At 29.3% G+C, this 22,494-nt stretch overlaps 2 protein-coding genes across 3 annotated transcripts in view; one reads left to right on the top strand and one right to left on the bottom strand.

The window, feature by feature from the left end:
- LOC131853466 (RYamide receptor-like) overlaps nt 1-22,494 on the top strand; it is a 136,031-nt gene that overhangs the window by 82,396 nt on the left and 31,141 nt on the right. Inside the window, exon 1 of one of the 2 annotated variants that reach the window (XM_059204364.1) lies at nt 14,143-14,753. The exons of the other annotated variant lie outside the window; for it this stretch is intronic. Coding sequence (XP_059060347.1) covers nt 14,743-14,753 — 11 coding nt within the window. The 5' untranslated portion in view covers nt 14,143-14,742. Of the gene's footprint in view, nt 1-14,142; nt 14,754-22,494 lie in introns of those variants that run through there. 2 annotated transcript variants of the gene reach the window in all.
- On the bottom strand, nt 1,287-10,585 carry LOC131853456 (carboxypeptidase N subunit 2-like). Its single transcript, XM_059204353.1, has 8 exons — nt 10,543-10,585; nt 7,785-7,946; nt 5,221-5,371; nt 3,888-4,031; nt 2,999-3,455; nt 2,288-2,547; nt 2,035-2,160; nt 1,287-1,539 (listed from the first exon to the last, which is right to left on the bottom strand). The coding sequence occupies exons 1-8, from the start codon at nt 10,583-10,585 to the stop codon at nt 1,287-1,289; spliced, it is 1,596 nt and encodes a 531-aa protein (XP_059060336.1).

The following is a 22,494-nucleotide window of genomic DNA, read 5'->3' as shown; positions in this document are numbered from 1 at the left end:
CCTCCACGCGGTTCCCCCTGGAAACCATCGTGATAAATTCCCGGTGAATTTGTCACGTTGGGCTAACTGATCTGACTTCATGTTCATCCTATCATCCTCCACTGGTGCCCCGCCAGCGTAAACCGTTAACGCAAGCGGGTGCACCATTCCATTATCAAGCCTCAAAAAAAAACCCTGGACAATTATAAAATAACATTAGGCACCATTTAGTCCCACGGTAAGCAGAACTTGTGTTATGAGGTACTAGTAACTGATAGTAATACTTATTTTTCGTAAATCCATATATAATACACATAAAAAATACTCAGACCCCGCGAACTAAAGCGATGTGCTAAATCGGTAGACTACAGAGGCCGTCTGGAATCTTGTATTATTGTTTCAATAGAGGCACTAATGTGATATTTGTTTATTAGTCGAATTATAAAAAAATACTGTTCCGGTGTTTGTATTAAGGAAGTATTGTACAAATTATTTTATGCATATATTTTTAAATATAATAATAATAAAATACAACAGTATCCAGTCCAAAGTAAGTAAAACTTCTGTTATCAGTACTATACAACTGATAGAGATATTTAAGTACTCTTTTAATGCGTAAATACATATATATATAAAAAATATGCACACATAATACCCAGTCTAATACAAACAATTGTACCCATGAATACTAATATTTTCATCATGTGAAGAATCAAAACCACGATCATCAGAAGGAAAGCGGTTTTAAATCGCTAGACCACCGAGGTCATCAAAAGGTTATCTTTTGATTTAAGAATATTGTGATAAAAGGTTCTGATAATAGCAGTTTAAGTGAAGGATATACATTTACCTATACTAATAACGACCGGAGAATGTGATCGCTATCGAAGTTTAGTGTCAACGTCAGTTTATTTTTAATTGTCGTTATTCAAATGATAAGAAATATAATTATGTGACCAATAAAGATAGATAATCGTTGTTCTACCACTGTTGAATTTATAATTCAATCATACTTGCTTTGAAAGTCATTGTCATTAACAGAATTGTAATAGGAGAATTACGTATTAGAAATCTAAGATTTATTATTTAATAAATGATGAATAAATAAGTAAAACTCTTCTATTTAGGTATATATCATATTAAGATACGAGTACATAATGTATTAAATAAATTGACAAATACAAGCAGCGAATTTGTCAATTTATGACGAGAACTACTATAAGCATATGACAACTAAAAATTTCAGATATAATTTAATATATTTGGTAATTTGTAATATACTCCAATAAATTTTATACTGTTATTTGTCAATGCCAGGTATCTACAGTGGTGACATCATGGTTTTGTTCCATACTATCTTGTGGTTTTCTGTTGACTGAAACATTGAGCGCCAATAACTGTTTAATAGGAAGTCTCGGAGATAAATTCACCATGCTTGCCCATTGACCGGAACATAGTTCCGGAAATTTAAGATTTTTCAGAAAGTGTCCTTCTAAGTACCAGGGCGACACGCATGTTGGAGAGTAGTCCCATAATTTCATTTCGTTTAGACGAACCCAACTGCAATTGAAAGATACTCAAGTTACATCGTGTATAATTTATAACATGTTATCACATTGTGAAATGTACAACCATATGTTTGATCATTGGATTATGCGTCATAAATATAGATATCAAAAGTGTATCAATATTTTCGAACTTTTGTAAACGATTGATATAATATACTGTCTACAAGACACTATATTAACACCATTTTTTCTGTTCGACTGGCGACAATGGCAATATTATTAATTTTGAAAAAGAAATGATAATGTATCTTAATGATGTTATCAAAATTTTCAAAACTGGCGCTATATGAATTGGAAATGTTTTATAGACAACAAGTTAAATTTCAAAGTCGTCTCGACCACATGAATACGTTTGTCAAAACCGATGCAGTGCTACCTGCAATCAGTAAGCTGAAGACTACACATATTCTATGTACGTATGTTTATTTTTCTACTGTAATAAAAGCATATTTAATACATTTTTATGTAATGATATATATATACTTACGCAGATATGTATAAGGTATGACAGTCGCAATGCCAGGGGTTGCCTGATAGTTTTACGATTGATATTTTAGGCATGTAATCCAAAGTACGGGATGGCAGTGACGGGAACATATTATTGTCCAAGTGCCTATAGAAATTAAAAAAATATTTCAATTACTCTAAAAATATACTTAATATAAATTTAAAGACTTGTATTATTGTAAATATAATGTATATACATTGCAAGTAAAGTAAAGTTAGTAATAATTACTTACAATGTTGTAAGATTTTTTAGCGTGTAAAATGTCTTAAAGTGTACTTCATACAGTTTATTTTCCGATAGAAATAATGAGACAAGATTGTATAATCCAAAAAACGACGTGTAATTTAAAAAACGCAATTTGTTTTTAGTTAAATCAATTGTTTCCAATTTTGAACAGTTAGAGAATATATAATCAGAAAGTTCCGATAAATCATTTTCTCTTAAATCCAAATAACGCAGTGTATTAAGATTTTCAAATTCAACGCCAGTCAACTGTAAATGAAATAAAGCAATATCATTATAGTAAGTCATCTTCGTATTTTATTAAATGTATAAAATTGACATAATGATGTCATATCAATGTCGCACTAGCGGTGTTAAACAATGGGCAAAATTAATGACAGAAAGCCTACATGAATTTAATTTAATCAAAGGTTTTATATAAAGATTTCTTGACAAAAATGTAACTAATAGATTCCTTATATTACAAATTATATGATGGCCTGGGTGGTATAGCGATCTGGGTGGTATAGTGGTTTAGCACACCACCTTACTTGCGATGGTCGCGGGTTCAATTCTTCGCCCAGTACAAACACAATATATATGTATGATTGTTTGTAGGGGTGTTTTCAATTGGATTGTGTAAAAAGAGAAAAAAATGCGTTTAAGTATAGAATTCTCCTGAAGTTTTCATTTATTTTTATTATATACTGAATGTACTTACTCTTATCAAATGATTCTTCGATAAATCCAGAAATGTTAAAGTTTCGAGATTATAAAAAAGGTGATTTGGTATATATCTTAACTTATTTCTGTCAAGCAGCAATGTATCTATAGAAACAAGACCTTTAAAAGCGTTTTCTGATATATTACTTATTCTATTATCTGATAGTTTTAATATATGTAGGGTGGCAAGCAAGAATGTTCCATTTTCTATTCGTTGAATTCTATTCTTTGATAAATCTAATATAGAAAGTGACTTGAGTCCCACAAAACTGTTTGAAGGTATATATTTTAAACGGTTGTTGGAAATATCTATTGTTTCTAATACAGAACAATTAGCAAATAGTTGTTCCGGAAGTGTATACAAATGATTATTGGACAGGTCTACATGAAACAGTTTTTTTGTATACCGAAACGCCGCACCATCAATTTCCTCAAGATAATTTCTCTGAAGACGTCTAAAAAATAAAAATTTTAATAGTAAAAATAACCACATAGAGATACGTATAACCACAGATAACATAATATTAACTAAATAATGATCTGTGAAACTGGATTAATCAAATAATTGTGATGATGTCAACAAGGTTCGCAATCATAAATACAATATCTTGTAATATTTTAATGCAATTTTAGTACATTGAGAATTCAAATCTAAGTGTATGAATTAACGATAAAATTATTTGATAATTTATGACATAGCTGCGAGTCACGGATATCGAAGATACGATAACAAACATTTTTATAATTCTTTTAATTAATTGAACTTATTTTAATATTAAAATGTTATTCTATAGTATTCATATGCTCAAGATTTTGTTACCATATATATATTCTAGTAATATTTTCAAAAACTTCAGAATAAAACAAATCTCAATTCGATTTCTTACAGTATTTTGAGATTGGCGAGTGAATCAAATATTCCAGCTGGTAGATATTCTACATAATTGTCAAACATGTCCAGCTCGCCGAGTAAGCGCATTCCTTTGAATATAGTTTTGTGCAGTGTTCGCAGTTTATTTGTGCCCAGATCTCTGAAATATTTTAACTTATTGTAGGTAAATTGCTTAAAACAAATATTAATAATTTATTGTAGATTTTTACATATACTTTGTTCCAAAATAATATAATAAACTTATCGATGAACAGTATCGATTGCAGAGAAAGGCTCACGAAATAAAAAACAATTTATATATTGGTAATTAATGAAGGAAAAAGCTATTTATGACCAAATAATTTTGATGTAACTTAAGTTTTAATTGCAAATAAAGCGCTGCTGTGTCAAGAAGTAAATACAAGGACCCATGCTGCAGATAGGCGTTATAATGAACAAGTTATTTCAGAAATAATACAATAACTAATGTATTAAATGGAAATAATAAGATTATAAATAATCTGAATACCTATTCTACTGTTAGATCTATCTATGCTAATAATCAAAATAAGGAAATGAGTCAAATTCTAGAGCGGAGGCCGCGTATGATAATGGCTGGAATGACTGAGCGTCGGGAGCTAGATGGACCGACGACATTAAAAAGTTAGCTGAAAATTGATGAATTTGGGAAACCGAGAATCACAAATGGTAGAAGGCAATGATTAAGGACGATAATATCTAGTAGTGAAATGACAAATTAAAATGTTATCTCGTTGTTAATAATTTTATGACTACAAGATATGTATCTGAAATGACTTTAGTAATAGTAATGTAAAAAATATGTTTATTTTGTAAATGTTTCGCAGTGTTTAGTAGCTAATTAATAATTCAGGTCAGCTGTTTAGCTCTAATACAGACCGGTTGATAATTCCAATGTTCTCTATCATGTTTTTAAAAAATTAGGATTTATACTTAAAGTTACTATAACATAACATGCAAATACATATGTATATAGTCATATAATTATGAGGATGTGGATCACGTCTCAATCATTGTGAACTATTGGGGTCTACTTATCGATTTTTTTATAAAAGTAGTAGCAAATTTGAATTCATAAGATATGGGAATAAATTGACATTTAAAACTTGACTTACCTAAGCGATTATAATATCCTATATGAATAAATTATTTTTAAATTTAAATACAAAATGCATAGCATTATTATGACTTTCAAAACGGGCTACTTCTATGAAAAATATAAATGGAAACTAGCAACAGTATATAGATGCTATCAATCCGTGCAGTTTACATTCTTTTAATGTAACTAATTAAAATAAATAAATACTAACATAGTTACAACATCAGCAGGAACTATCAAGTCTGTAGGGAGATTGGATAGACCAGCTCTCCAGCAGTTTAATGATCGCCGGGTGGTATCGCATTGACATACACTTTTGGAACACTGTCGCCATCGCGATTGACCATAACTGATCGTCCATGCTAATTCAAAATAATTAAATTATTTTAGATAATAATATCGTATCTACATTGTACCTATATATTCTTGCGATGTCTTCCGAGTGGTTCCTATTAAAGTAGGTCCAATTTGGATTTTACTATAATAATATGAGTAAATATTGTTAATTTAATCAATTGACAAAGAAACATTATAAAAATTAAAATTATATCACTTGGCTGTGGAATTTCATAATAATATAACTTTTAAAAAACTTGCATTGCCATATGCAAATTTTGCAAACGGCAGAATTATATTGATAAAGTCGCCCACAGTCGTATTTAGATATAGATTTAATTATTTATATATGAACACCTTAATCCCAATGCTATTTAAAAATATTTAAACGTTTGTTACCTATATATATTATACACACTTATATACCTAGTGTACATATAGTACATTCAGAATACAATCCTGGTAATTTTGGTAAGGAAACCTTAGTAATGTGAAATAATCAAAGTATTAATCCAAATCAAAGGTTGACTAAATATATTTTTCTTTTTACAATAAAAATCATTTTTAAAAATCTATTGATTATCCTAGTATAAAGCAGGACCGCCCAAACTAGTTACTACGTAAGCCCAATACAAATCACAAAATAGATTGGATGCCTGCAGAAACAAATACTCGCGTTCCGTCTGATGAATACTCGGTATGGGAATTCCCCATATGATATTGTTGCCAGAATAAGAAATAATCATTTCTATTGAGGGCATCTTTCATCATTTTTTTATAAAATTGGAATAGAAAACATGCTGATAGTAACTGGAAACTGAGCTAACTCATCAGTAAATCAGTCAGTTTTTAAGGGGGTCTTCCTATGTGACGGCCTGTTTTTTAGGGATATTTTAGGATTTTTTTTCTACAACCAGTAAATATTTAGAGCTTCAAGTTTTTTATCATTTATTAACACATATTTGGACAGTATAAATATAAAATTTCAACTAAAAATATTCAGTCAAACTAGAGTTACAGCGCTCTGAACACCCCCACCTCGAAAAAAAGAGCTCCCACTTCCTCCACGATTCCGGCTGATCGGCTTATCTGAAAAAAAAAAAAACGGCGTTTTAATTTGTAGGCTTAAAAGCACGGAATGACCTATAATCAAATGAATATAAAAAAAATTGGATTTTTGATAGACATTTGAAATAAAAGTTGCAAATTAGGCGTTTTTTTTTTTATTTTTCGCTATAAAAAAATCGAAGTTTTGAAAATTTTCGATTGATAATAGTTCATTCCATGCGTTTACATATATTGAGTGTGCCCTGTAAATTTCAAGTAATTCGGTCCAGCCGTTTCTGAGATACAATGGAGGAAAGTTTGAAAAACACAGTTTTGAGAAAAACGCGTTTAAAGTTTCAAGTCCGTTAAAAACTATTAAAATATCAACTTACTCTCAATCGGCGATGCCTGGTCCATAGAGTATTCCTTCCTCTTCCTCGTGAAACTCTTTTAAAGCAGATTGTTCAGCTCTTGAGTCAATCCTGGCTTGTTTAACGACATCACTTACGCGCCGCTCAGAGCGTAAGATTCGCTTTTCATCCCGTTTCTCAACATACGCTTGGGCTTCACGACCAATAGGGCATCCCATAATCGACATAACTTTTAAAATACCTTGAAAACCTTCATTAAAGATAATAACTGCTAAGTAGCTAGCAATTTCAACAACTTTGGGACCAGAATGAAGATGTTTAGGAGCGAAAGTCCAAATCAAAGAATTCAAAGATTCGTTATTGTTTTGTGTCTCTGCTCCTAAACAACGAATTAATAATTCGTCTTTCGATAAATCTTCGAAAACCGGTTTGATAGCTTCTTGGACTTGCGGAATTAGAGGTAGTTTATCGTGATGAAATTGGTCCAGTTCATTATTAGCTTCAGCCTTACGCCATTTACACCAACTGTCTTCGCCTTCTGGACAAAATTGATGCTGAGGGTTTTCATCAGAAGAACATTTGTGATAGTACGTTGCCCAAACTTCCTTTCTCATATCTTCAAGCGAATCTGGATGGCGTCGAATTGCTAATCCGTAGAATTTTGTAATTTCTTGGATAACTTTATCAGTAAGTTTACCTGCTCCTTTTCTGTTTAAGTCTGTAGAAACGTGTCTAAACTTGTATAAACAAATATATTAATAAAAGGGAGGCCAGGTATAAAGCCGACGGTACACAATAGGCCCGGTCTCTAACTGCCAACTCACCGCTCCGAACCGCTCTTTCTTTTACCTGCTGTATCTTTAAAACGACTTCGAATTTTCTAAAATCGCTTTACTACCGTATTCTAGACATGTTAAGGGAGCAATTTATGAAAAAAAAAATCGATTTTTTCAACCCATCACATAGGAAGACCCCCTTAATCATAATAGAAAGTAATTGGTATATAAAATAAAAATATAACTTGATTGTTCAATAGCCCTCAATCTACGATCCAGTTGTCGCCATTGGATGTCAGCAGTGCATGGGTCTACAGATGGACTGTGATTAACGCTGGAACCTCTGCTGACCATTTCCAATACTTCACAAGCATTTATATTACATTGTCCACACACTATCTGAAATACTAATCATGAATTTTTTAGATTACATTACATATCTATAGCCGTGATTTTCAATATCTAATGATGCGTCTAATTATTATAAATATTATATACGAATCTGTAATATACTCTTATGTCTATAATACTTGTTATTCTATCTCTTTTTTAGATATATCTAATAATATAGATTATTGTATTTTTATTTAGTATTCCATTATGATGAATGAATACAATTACAATATTTTTTATATGTTTGATTTGATTTCCGTTATATATATTTTTCCGATATACTATTACATTAATACAATGTATAAATTACATCGAGGAAAAGAGTAAATAGTATATTATTTATATGTATAGAATTGTCATACACTTTATTGAATAAACGGCAATTGATTTGTTTGTAAACAACAACTTTCTACGTGATATGTGCGTTCTGGATCACGTTGATCGTTGGAATGCTCAAACTATTTATAATCTGTAATCAGTAATATAAAAGAAAATCAGTCCAGTAACGAGTCCAGTTAATAATGGTACTGCCAATGTTCTTTATAAAACTTTCTTTATACGTAGTGCTGTGTAAAATGAATATCATCTTTTTACACAGAACTACATAATAAAAAAATTAAAGGACTTTCTGGTTGACATCAATCATTCATTTGAAAGATGATTGAATTTTAAGTGGAATGAATAATTAGCCATATATAGAGTACAAAATACAGGTATATGTTATGAATGAAAATTTAAGACGAAATGGGCAAATCCAGAATTAATTGTTGTACTTGAATAAAAAAAGTATCTAATATGTTTTTATCTTATCTGCAATTATGAGTATACAATGAAATTGTTGATAACATGTCAAGGTAAAATATTAATAACGTAATAATAGAACCACAGACTACACTTTGTAATAGTCCTATAACGTTAAGAACCCAGTAAATAATCTTATCAGTTATAATCCATAATCATCATCAATTATTATTGTATGATAAAAAAATTTCAAGTGTGTAATTTGTAAAAAAATTGGGAGGTTTTTTCCCACATTGTAAAGGCACGAGTACGTCTTAAATTTCGTAATTACTCTTTATTGTCAGTCTTCACTTCCAACCATTATAAGGTAGGTAGAGAGAATTAAGTGTCAAGTTCTCTTATTATAATAAAAAGGGAGTTTGAATGTGGGAAATAACCTCTTAAGCTCATACAGTTATATGTTAACAATACCGCGCTCGTAGGTGCGTGAATGCGTGTTCCGGAAATTGTTAACTTCTACCTCGGTATTTTTTACTGACGTAGAAGTTAACAATTTCCGAAATTTATATATATCGAAACAAAATCGTTAACTACACTAATATAAAACAATGAAATACAAAATAAGAAATCTTTACAGCTATTATCCTGAGATATTATGAGGAATGTATGACATTTAACTGTGATTACATTTTAGTTGACATCTTATTTCATGAAAGTTTAACTAAGCTCTTTACATAATGATTTATGTACTCGTGTTGGCGAAGGTGGTGCCTTGAGTAATATCTTCTGATGCTATATCTATATTTTACTTAGTATCTATTCTGTGATTTAACACCTTGGGCCTAGGATTTAGCTAGCCAACCCATTTGTGATTATAAATCTACATATTATCTATGATATAAACGTTACCATTTTCAAATATCAGATTAGGGAATATATTCCTTATGCCTTATCTTAGGTCATAACATATATACCTGTCATATTACATATGAATATAGAATACAGCTATATCTTATTAATGACTGCGGTTGTATACATGCGTAAAAGTTACGAGTAGTTCAAAGAAACTGACTTGAAAGGGTGAAGTTCAGTAACAAGTCTGAATATATCTTATTAGTATCATCTCTATATATGCATAGGTTTCATTATGTATCATTATATATACACACACTTGAATAAATAGGATACGTATATGTAAAATGAGACTAATTCGTTGATAGTGGATTTCATGTTCTAAAACTAGTTGCATAACGAAAGGAAGTAAAAAGGTAATGTGAAAAGTAAATCAAACAATCTCACGGCGACTGTAATCCCAGAGGGTGTATTCAGAGGCAGTGTCATCTAATAAACTAATAATGTGTGTCAACATTTGGAGAGAATATTTAAATATAAGGTGGTGTAAAACCTATATGATCTAATATATAAAAATGTTTAGTGACAGCCATAATTTAACATGCCACATATTTGGGATCTACTACACCACGACCGTGCATACAAATCTGTTAATCATTAGAATAAGCTTTGGATTAAATTATAAGATATTTATTGCACATAAGTGTGTTACATATTAAAATAATATTTTTTGGTATGTATCAATGGATACAATGCATTGATTTATACGAAAGTATTAACAATGGAAAACAATTTACATTTTCATGGTATCGACTACATCAATTTGAAACTAAGGTTGATCATTTTTCCACTCTAATTAAGTTTTTGTTGTGTAGATGCTAATAAAATTAAAGAATAAAATTGTAATAGCCATACAGCATTATTTTATAGAATAATATGTATAAAAGTAATTACTAAAAAGATTTTTTGTATATTATCCTAATTTTAGAAGAAACAGACAATATTTTATTTACGTACCCATTGTTTTTATTATATAGATGAGAATGATTAATTCCATCATGACAAAGTCCAATGATACAATGATTCAGAAAACAAAGCAACACTGAATTGATTTTCTACTCCTATTTTGATTGAAAGGGTAGGTATAATGCAAGATGGAATACATTTTTACATAATTACATTTATTATATCAAATTACAGTATCTAGTATAAAATTGTCTATAAGATATTTTAGTATTATTAATTCTATAAGTAGGATCTTGAGTAAGCTTGACATAAGTAATATTGTGTAAATAATATAGTACAAGGGTTTTTGGAATAACAATGATTGTTGCAAGAATTTAGTGATACTAGATTTCATTTGCTGAAACTATACAGATAAACGGAACTTCCCTTTCTCTTTTCTTTGTAACTACATAATTACAAACAAAACATCCTGAAAGTTCTGAGATTAGTTGCTAGAATAAGTTATTGGTCTAATTGTTTATCTGGAAGTTAAAATCAATTACTGATCAGTTAACTTCCATAATCTACGTATATATTTGATGTCAGCTATTAAGCGTCTTTTGGATATATTTTTCATTTACATTTGATGTTGGTTTTTTTATATTAGTGATCAAATGACTAAAATAATGTTTTTATTATGTTATTTTATAGAATTAAATGCATGCCAATGTTTCTAAAAAATAATATAGATACTATAACTGATCTTTAAATAGGGGTAGAAACGTAAAATACTTTTGGCTATTGTAAAAAGTAAGAGATGATAGTAATACTATCCGTCAACATAACAAATTTATTTATTACTTTAGTGATATACCACTATAAAGACAAATGTAATAATAACTATCAACTAGCACAACAGTTGACAAGCACATAATTTTATATTTATATAAAATAACTTATTAACTGTAGCAATTGATCACTGCTCATTGATCTTTTATAAAATTTATTTATTATAGCTTTCATATATTACTATACTATACATACATACACTTAAAATATTGATAGACTGGTAATCAATGCAGACGTAATCTACCATATTTTGAATCATAAGTATTGGTAGGATTATAACCAGGATGTATTTATTTTTGTATTCAGGTAATTATGTAAGTATGGATTTATAGGATAAATAAATATTAAATATCAGATGTTCCCTAAAAAATCAACTCAAGTGAAAATTGTTTTCGAGACCGAATAAATTTAGCTGTTGTAATAAAATAAACCTACACATACATTGAACAAATTTTAACATCAAATTGATTGTATTACTAAAGAATACAAATATGACAAGATATTCATGCATATATATTAATTAAAGCATTTATTTATACTGATCATAAGTTTAAATTATAGATAAAATTTCAAATTTATTAAATATGTACATATATGTAGTGCGTTTTAAACCCTTATGAAAATATTTTTTATATTCATGTTTTTCCCCTATCATCCAGTTCAGATTATAGATTCAGACTGTTATATCTACAATTGAGAATACCTGGTAAAACATTCAACTGAATTTTTTTTTATAGCCAGTTATTTACGTGTCTAACATTTAAATCAAAGTAAATTATATATTTATATTTGCATAAAGTTTCTGTTAATAGTATCTAGTTCTGTATGACTTTTATTTTAACATATTGAATAAACTGGTCCAATTTATCGAAAGGTACAATTAGATATTTAACTAAATTGATTTCATCCTGTCGTTATGACTGAGTTAGGCAAGTGTAAGTTTGTAAAAATATTTTTTATTATTACTCCACTAAATCTGGACGTTGAAGTAAAATAGTCAATGTTTATGATACATTTATTGACGACATAGAATACCGTTCTAAAATTCCAAAGTACAGGAAACAAAAGAATAATTAATATGTTTATTTAAGTTAATGATCAATATATTATTATATTATTATTAGATACATGTGTGCTATATCAAAATATCTGTAAAATTGAACGAGCTGTACCTCTCAGACTATGATATAATATATACACGAAAGTAATAATTTTAAACTATTACAAAGGAGTGATTACGCGATCTTAGTCCGAATACAATACCGGATTCTGAATTCATAAGAAATATTTTTGACATAAAGTTGTAGTTTATAAACTAAAATTAAAGTAGGATATCATATAATATAGTCGTCAAGTGTAAAGCTGCATTTTTTGTATTAGAGATTTATAAAAAAATAAATTTATGAGATAAAAGTATATATGTATAGAATGCTAAATATATATATTTAAATATATTCAATTATTTTTTGAATCCGTAAAAATAATAATATAACATTTTGAAAAACTGAACAATTGAAAGTCAATCCATTATTACTTATTTTTCAATATTTATTATATTATAGGGAGCTTTTCTCTATAAACTCTTAAAGGAAATTCTCAAATTAGAAAAAAATTGTGTTTACTATCTTGTACATACTAATATTATAAAGCTGAAGAGTTTATTTGTTTGATTAAATGATAATGCCCTAATTACAATTAGGGCATTTTACAAATTAAATTTTTGCTGAAATTTATCAATATTATATTTAGGTAACCACGTTGTTTGATAGTGTCATATGTATGCTATGTATATATGCATGTATGCTATGCTATGTATCACGTTACGACTATTAGGAGCGGAGCTGCATAAAAAACGGGATAAAAGTGACGCAGACGAAGTCGCATGGTCAGCTAGTAGGTATAATATAACGCGGATATTTTTAATATCCAACGAGTGAACATAAAATTTTCCCATAAGCCTTTTGTAGTCGAAACAAAATACTCTTTAATCTGAATGGAATCTAAATATTTTTTTGTTAAAATAATACTTATACATGTACTGGTATTTATGTATCTACATATAAGTTTGTTTTACACATATGTTATGTTAAATTTGGCCAGTGATCAAGGTGTAAATAATATATCGTAATAAATAAAAGGTGCAAGAAAACAAAACACAAACAAAAACGAATACTAGCTACGTTGTTTCCGGTTTTGCTATTGAATTAATAAATAAAATAACTTTCTTAGGATTGATTACAGTATCCAATAAGATGCACAAGAAATAACTACAAGGAATATGCACAAAGCGCCACCTACTTTTATATTGGCGGAGCTCGTACTGCGGATGCTGACCAGCTTGTAAAAATAGTTCAATATGTTTACATTTCGTTTATACACAAATATTTTGTAATTATATACAGAAACACTCAGACCAACACCAACAATCATAATCATGCGTACAAATCTTTATATCGAGGCAAAATTAAAACCGCCTCCAGCCGTTCAGATATATAAATCATTAGACCACCTAAGCCGTAAATGTTTATGTTTATGTCTTTAAGTTACATAAATATTTTTATGTAACTTAAAGGTATTAAAAAATAGGAAGTTCCTATCGTTCAAAATGCCCATTTATTAAATACTTGCAATATAAAACTTTTCTTCTTTTTTAATTATCCTAAGTACTGATTCAGAAACTTATGATGACTGACATCTTCATGACGATTAGTTACCACGAGGGGTGGGTGTCGACCGTCTGTGGGACTGTGGGAGTGCGTCATTCGCTTTGCACCCAGCGAACCGAAATATCGTTTCAGGCGCGCTCAATCTCGTACACTGAAACTTTCGCTAGCGTACACATTACAACGCTGAACAAGCCTTTATATTTTACGGAACTTTTAAATACTTCAAAACAATACATTCTTATTATCTAAATTAGTTTATTATAACTACAAATAATTTAATGATATTTCGACATTCAGATAGATACTAAGATATTTTGTAATAAATAGAACATATTCTATAACAATCGGTATTTGTGCTGTTGTGTTAAACGTTTGTTTGCCAAGTGTAAATGGTAAATAGCGCTAAAATGATATATGATATATCTAAGCGGTATTCAGATAAATAATAGATGTTATTGTAAAGTGTTCGTCGTATAAATATGCCATTCATAGTGAAGTGATATACAAAAATATCAGCTGAAGTTTGTCTAAGTAATTTCTATGTGAAGGTTAAAAAATCAGTAAGTGCGCAATGTCAACTTTGGGAGCGGGGGCAAGCACGCTAATCGTTTTACAAACAAGCTGTAAGCGATCGTCGGGTTTTCTACTCGTATGGCTACTGTGTTAGTATAGTGAACTAAGGCCTGAACGCTGAACAAAGAACAAAGGAAACCGACGATAGCAGCCGCTATCGTCCTCACCGTTTAAAATTATCACAATGGATACAAGGTAAGAAATGTAATCGTTAAGAAAACGTATTATTTACATTAGTTTTTACTATTGAAATTTGATAACGTTATAGTACTTATGACATAATCTATGAACGTTATAGGTATTTTAATCCTTCTGATATGTGAAATTATTTTTAAAGCCAAATAATTTCAAGATGCATTTCAAGGCGTCCTTAGTTATACACTATATTTATTTTAAATCTGTGCACGTTTCTTCTATAAATTACTACCAATAATTAGTATTAATTCATTACAGTACTTATTAATCTTGTAGAAATGACTATTTAGTAAGATATAAAAATATATATATATATAAAAAGTTCTCCTTAATTGTTATTATATTCTATGGTACTTTATAGATCTGATCAATATTTATGAGTTAATCACATTAGCTGGGTTTTTATCTTACAATTGATGTAGAAATATAGAAGAAATGACAGTATAAATAACAACTGATGGACTTTTATAACAGAAATACTCTGTTAAGATAATAATATACAAACAATCTTGGAAAATTCTATCAATATATTTGATAGAATTTTCCAAGATTCTTAATATTCTCATATTTCAATTAAGTAACAGTTAGCATAATTAACAATAAATTTTCGAGAAAATCGATAATATGGTTTTGATATCAATCCAATATTATTTTATATGTATGTTAGTCTATAAGGTATTTACAATATGGGTCTACAAGGTATATATATATGTACCTATGCATATATATATTGCTGTTGTAAATTACTGTATATATGAATATTTATAAAAATGGGCCATTAGTATTCTGAAGTGAATAAATAAATGAAATATTACTATTATTACTAATAATGTTGATGAATAATATACTATATCACCAATTTAACAATTTCGGTATGTGGTGACGTTAAAATGGTTTATTTTACTAATTTGAATCCGATACAACACGGATTTTGACGTGAGAAGATACACAAACAAACTAATGTAAAATAAATAACTATGCGCCAATTTCGTGGAAACTTGGAAGAGTAGGTATTGCTTAAATCTTATAATTCATTGACAACAAATAATATTTATCCAGTGTATATATCCAGAGAGTAGTTAACAATGGTATAAAATAAAGACTATTGATTTCTGTTTGCTAAAAATTATAACGTTCTGTTTTATAAATTATAGTATTTTTTTTGATACTACTAATTTTTATCGTTGGAAAATGTCTTGCCAAATTCAATAAAATGGAAATATTTTTATAGGAAATTCGGATGTTCTGTAAATTAGAATATAAATTTCAGATATCTAAAACATATTTTTAGATATCTGACAGTTAGATACCAGGAATACCTTAATAGGTAGATACTTATTAACAATCGAGATGTAATGAAAAATATAGGAAAAATAGTTAGTTTTGGATTTTGAAAGTTGTTGTTCTATATTATAGAATAGAATAGAAAATCATTTATTCAAATAAACTTACATTAAAGAACTTTTGAATAGTCATCACTTTTTTAATCTACCGCTCATTCGGAATGCTTTCTCATTACAAGAAAAACGGGCATAAACTTGCGTGTTGCTCTTTTAAATAATTTTATTATTACTTTACATTTTTAAGTTTAAGTGTGTGAATACAAACCACCAATTAGCACTAATTCAATTAAATACTCAAATAGAAAAATATTGAATATATAACCAACTGGTTAAACAATTACTTAATAAGAGGAAATCAGTCATAGTGATTAGAGCAGATCAGTTATTTATACCCATTACATAAAATAGAGATATTATATAAGGAATTAATTGTAAACGTATAATAATAGCCTGTAACCTCTATTATATGTTTTATAATGTAATCGTGTTTGGTGGAAGAAAGATTGCACAAACCGATTTGCAGTGTATATCTACATATATCATAAACTTGTTTATAGTCGGTGTGTTATCTCAATTGTGTAAATACTGCTATCATTGTTTTCCGTGTACATCTATATGTAGTTTAACATGAATTAGCTACTGGTATTTATAAGGTAGCATGTAACATAGTACTTGGTACATGCTAATGAAAGAGTTACTATTTGAGTAAATCTATGTCACTTGATAATTGTATTGTTGGTAATATATTGTGTAGATCAATCTCAAACTACACTTTTATGTACCCATATCACATTGGCGTGTTATTTATGTAATATTTTGTATAGAAGTATTTGTGTTAAAACACGCAAGGTTTGTTAAGGTACAATGAGTAACAGTACCTACTATTGTGTTATTTTGGTAAGACGGGTAATGGTTACCATGTACCATGGCATTACAATAATTTTTTAAAGTACCCAGTGAAAAAAAAGCTTTATGATATAGTTACAGAAACGTGAATATTATTACTACGGTAGATTTAGAAATGTGTATAATAATAAAAATCTCAGGACAATACTAGATGACTACAACTACATCATTTTTTTTCGTAATTACATACATATTATACATAGTCTCTCTCTTACACTCAGACCAATACAAACAGTCATACTCATGAATACAAATGTTTGTATCGTGCGAGGAATTAAACCCGCGATTATCGGAAGTACGGCCACCGAGAAACTGCCACTAAACCGCTAGACCACCGAGGCCATATATATAAAGGCAAAGCAAATTAGTGATTTAAGGTTCTTAAGTATTATGAAATCTTTCCACACTCCGCTTTTTCTTTTTTATTTATTTTTATTCCAATTTAATTCGGGATGTAGACAATGATATAAGAAGTACATGTATCTTTAATTTTAACGCTACCAAAAGTTATATCTAAAGGATTAAGATTGAAATTACAATATTATGAGGTATGGTACCAATTACTAATACCTATAATAATAATAGACTATAATTGAGTAAATGGTACCAGTGAAAAACGACAAGATAAGAATTGAGTCAGACGTGATAGTCTAACGAGGCAAAATCATGAAGAATAAACACGATGGTGTTCAGGACGAACCTGGTATAGGTCATTGGTATCAATTGGCCACTATACCCATTACTAGCAATCTTTTGCCCCTCTTGAAAGTTATAATTAGAAATCATAGAACTTTATGAATTGTAATCGTATTGCTAATGAACACAAATGTTAGTTGGATTCAAGACAAATTCCTTTGGGATTAAGTTATTTAGTGTAAATTAAGCTGTTTGTTGTGTCCTAAAGCTATTAAGTCGACTTGAATAATGGTGTTACACAAACAATGCGGTGTGCGCAACCCATCAATCAAATACCAATCATCTTGTATTGACGTTAGCATCTTATTATGAACCTCTCATTTTCAAAATACACATCAAATATTCTAAAATGTATACATTTTTATTTTTAGACGATAATGTAATTTAGGTTTTGATCAGAAAGTACATTATATATGATCAATTATATTACAAATAGGATCATTCCTCGTACAGAATTAATTTGTATTCCTGAATATTATATTAGTGTAGTAATGTGTATGTATAATTCAAGTCATTTTTCTATATGTTATAGATATTTACAATTAGAATTCGATACTACCCTTAATGTAAACAACGCATGAGCTTGCATTGTTTACCATGATTTATGTATTACGATGCAGACATGACATTCATTAGTAGATATCTTGTTAGAATACTTATCATACAATATTAAATTAATCAATTTTGATAAGATTGCTGATATTAATGCATTTCATTTGACTAAGGAAAATTTCTTAGAGCACATACAGAGTCAATACTTATTTGGACAGCGTCACATTGATTATGGATTAGTAAGAATATAGATGGTAATTAAAAAAAAATCCAATTATATACCTATATTTTGTCATGTACACAGCTAGAAAGATTAGGGTAAAGATGAAATCGGGAATTTCCATTTCGTCTGACAACAGATAACAAATGTTCATTGCTTCGTGAACGCGAATAATAAAAAGAGGTCAACATTATTTTATACTGAGCTTATTTTTCATTATATATCTGGCCTATTTAATATTGTAATAAATTGTTAAAGTTATAGTTGTACTGTGTTATGTTGTCTGTGGTTGTACATAAATGTCATCAGCTTGTACAATGACGATCATAACAAACGACCAGTAGGAGAGTAAGCATTATTGATTAAAAAGAAATCGTAATTTGCTGAATTTTTGAAGTAGTATAGTTCTATAAAATAATAGAATTAGAAACCAAGGAGGATTTTGAAATCTTCTCAACCTTACACCAAATTGTATTTAATCACTATACGTTAAATAAATAAATAACCTTGGACAATTAACTCAGCGCCATCTAGTCCCACGCTAAGGAAGCTTGTTATGGGTACTAGGCAACTAATATAAATACTTCGGTTTTTTTGTAAATACATACATAATATACGATACAAATACAAATATTTACAACGTGCGCGGAATTGAACCGTCGACCAAAGAAAATAAAGCAGTATGTTAAAGAACTAGACCACGAGGTCGTATCCCGCCACTATTCGGTCGTTATCCCTATATGTTGACTTTTAATTAATTACATATTCTGTAAAAATATCATCCTACTTCCTCCACACAATTTTACGAGAGACAATTTTTGGCTTATCACAGGTTTAACATTTTTATGATATATTATTGTTTTATTATATTTAAGAAAGATAACAATATTCTAAGAATGAAACTAGCTTCAAACATTAATTGAATTTAAAAAAAAATGCCGATCTCGAATAAACAGATTAAAAGAATTATGAACATGAACTTATGAAGTTCCTTTTTTAGTCTCCTTTTCTTGTAAGGATATACATATATCCAAAGTAGTTTAGAAAAAAAATGTTGAATTCTAAGCTAAAGATTTTTCATACCAATTAAATTAATCACTGTATACACCATGTTGAAAAATATAAAAATCTAGTCCCGTCTTTTCATAGTTGCGTCATTCACTTTTATGGGATCAAGTGCGGGTGTGGTTTTATTGCCTACTACATAAACATAGCCATTGTCAAGAATGATCGTATATACCAGGGACACGTATGGTTTGCTCAGGTATCAAGAAATTGTAGTTTGAAAGGAAATATTCTGAAGTACTCCGATTGATAAGAATTTACAGATACGGAGTTATTTGTTATAATTATCTGAACTTTATGTAGGTATTTTTTTATTTTATTGTAGGGGGCTTTATGCTATTGTCAGGTGCTAAGACCTGTAACACTGCGACCTGTATAAATTTATTGTGATCGCCCTTATTCAAAGTACGCTACCTAGACCCGTGAGGGACAAGAATTGCAGGATATTCTTAGGAGCGATGGTTTTTATCTCCTCAGTGTAGAATATATACTATCCAAAGGAGATATTTCGTTTTTGCATTAGGGCTACAACCATATAGGATGTGTAGTGGCATTTCCTCTTCTGCTTAGCCAAATGTGCTGGTTGATGTTAAGCTACGGCCTAATTTCGCCATGTATTTATTCAGTTTGCAGTGTCCAGCGAGGCCCTAGTCGTGATAAGAAATAATAATATAGTAATTAATGTAATATAATAAATGATAACTAATTCATATTATTTTACGTTCGTAGAGTGTCGAGGGACGTAATTCTGTAAATTTTTGTGGCTGAGTTAATTTGTGGAAAGGTGTCGTTATGGGCGTGTCCTGGAAGAATCACCTATTAAACATTCTAGACACTATGTGTAAATCTAGTTAAGTTTTTAATATCAATATTTATGGCAAGAAATAGAGAATTATTTTATTATTACGTAGCTTTTATGACAATTCGACTGTATTTTGCTTTTTTGTACGAGTTAACCAGAAAGTTAATTCAAAAAGCTTTGTGTTCTTTGTGAAGACAAATAAGAAAACGTACAACAGCAGAACAAAATAAATGTGCAGTGGTATTCATTAGCTCTTAATTTTACTCTTATCATTTTTTCTTCAGTTTTATTCCTTCAGACATATCTTTTTTATTGTTGTGATTAATTGTGTTGTAATTGAGAAACAATAGAATATTGATAAAGAAATGTATCTTTATCAATATTCTGTTGTTTCCCAATTTAATATAAAACAAAAAGATAATAAAAAAAAACAACACTTTCAGATTTACAACAATATTAAAAATATTTTGATAGCACCAATAATTTAGTAACACACAAGACGCTAGAGAAATTATAGTATTCCTCATACATTGCATTGACGTAATTTACCTTCGCGTCTGGTTACGTATTAATGATATACATGTAGAGAGACAGCTTTCGAAGAATAATAATAACTATTGTAATATAATTTGTTACTTAATTGTTTAAATTGAAGTATAATTTTTTTACTGTAATAATATGCCAAAACGCCATTAAACTAAACTGTATTAAATATTTTGATGTACTTAACTTCATTGTCTACTTGTACCTCTAGTCAGTACCACTTTCTTTGTATATTTGCCATGGGTAAAAGCATACGTGATTCTAATTTAATAAATGGTCTGTAATTGTAGGTACTGTAACGACTCAAGAATATGATGTAGAAATAAGTTAAAAATATGTATAAACTATGACAAATTTTACAAATTCATGTGGTAAAAAAAAAGACTACGATTATTTTTTTTAATCTACCGCTTATTCTGAAAACTGTCTCATCACCAGAAGAATAAGCAAGCTTGTGTGTTGCTCTTTTAAACAATCCTTGTAAGTTCACATTTACAAGTCGAAACGTGTGAATACAAACTACCAACCAGCACTAATTTATTTAGGCTCAAATATAAATACACAATAAGATTAAATCAGTCGTAGTGATAAGAGCAGCCCAGTCCCTACAAGCAGCACTCGTTCACGAGTATGACGGATGATTATTATCATATATCAACGTGCTATTGCACGTTCCACCTATTTCTGGTGAGACAGACGGACAGAGAGATAGTACTTATCAGGTTATACCAGTCGGTCGTCTCACGTCTACTTCGACGAATGAATGATAATATATCAAATAGTCTTTTCTCAAAAAAACTTTATTGTTGTGATAAATATTAATAAAATTGTTTATTTTTAAATAAAGTAACGTTTACTTCTTAGTAGTATAATTCGGTTATCGTTCTGTTTATTATATTAGTTCGTGATATTTAATATTATGTCCAAAAATTTTTTCAATTTTTAAAGACAAAAGTCACAATATCTTATTGCGGGCTAACTTAGACTTTTACAATATAATTTATATCAATATGAATACAGAGAAAATTTATGAAGGTAAGACGATAAAGAAAATTTATTAAACGTTTGCTGTTGTTTTATTTATCGCTTACAAGGTAATTTATATTTTTTTCTGTCTTTCTCCGCAATTCTCTGTAAAATACTCAATTGACTAATTTTATTTAGTAAAATTATCATTCTTATTGTTAAATTGATAATAATAGTCTACATTCCGAGCCTAATTAATGGTTTTCCTATATCATATATAACATGTGTCGTAGATAACTTTTATCAGGATATTGTGCAAAAAATAAACTACTAGTGCATCATATATTTTGAAATATATGTTTATTAGAAAACTTTTTATTTAAAAAATATAAGTAGAATGAAATCATCTTCATCGTCAATATGGATTTTTATGAGCAGTGTTTTCTTTTACTATTTTATTGCTATTCGTATTCATCGCATCTTGCCCTATTTCGAATTATAATAAAAAAAAAGCACACGGCAATTTCAATCGTCGTTAAACAAATTGCTGCTCAATCCGTGACCTTATACCTCACGACCCACGACTCGGATATTAGCTGAAATATAGTTGGTAAGAAAATGAAATAGCCTCACTAAGATTTTCTGTCC

The sequence above is a fragment of the Achroia grisella genome, unplaced genomic scaffold (assembly GCF_030625045.1).
Source record: "Achroia grisella isolate CSIRO2021 unplaced genomic scaffold, CSIRO_AGI_Agris_v1 utg1179, whole genome shotgun sequence".
NCBI classification, from domain to species: Eukaryota; Metazoa; Arthropoda; class Insecta; order Lepidoptera; family Pyralidae; genus Achroia; species Achroia grisella.
This window is presented reverse-complemented; position numbering and strand designations above follow the sequence as displayed.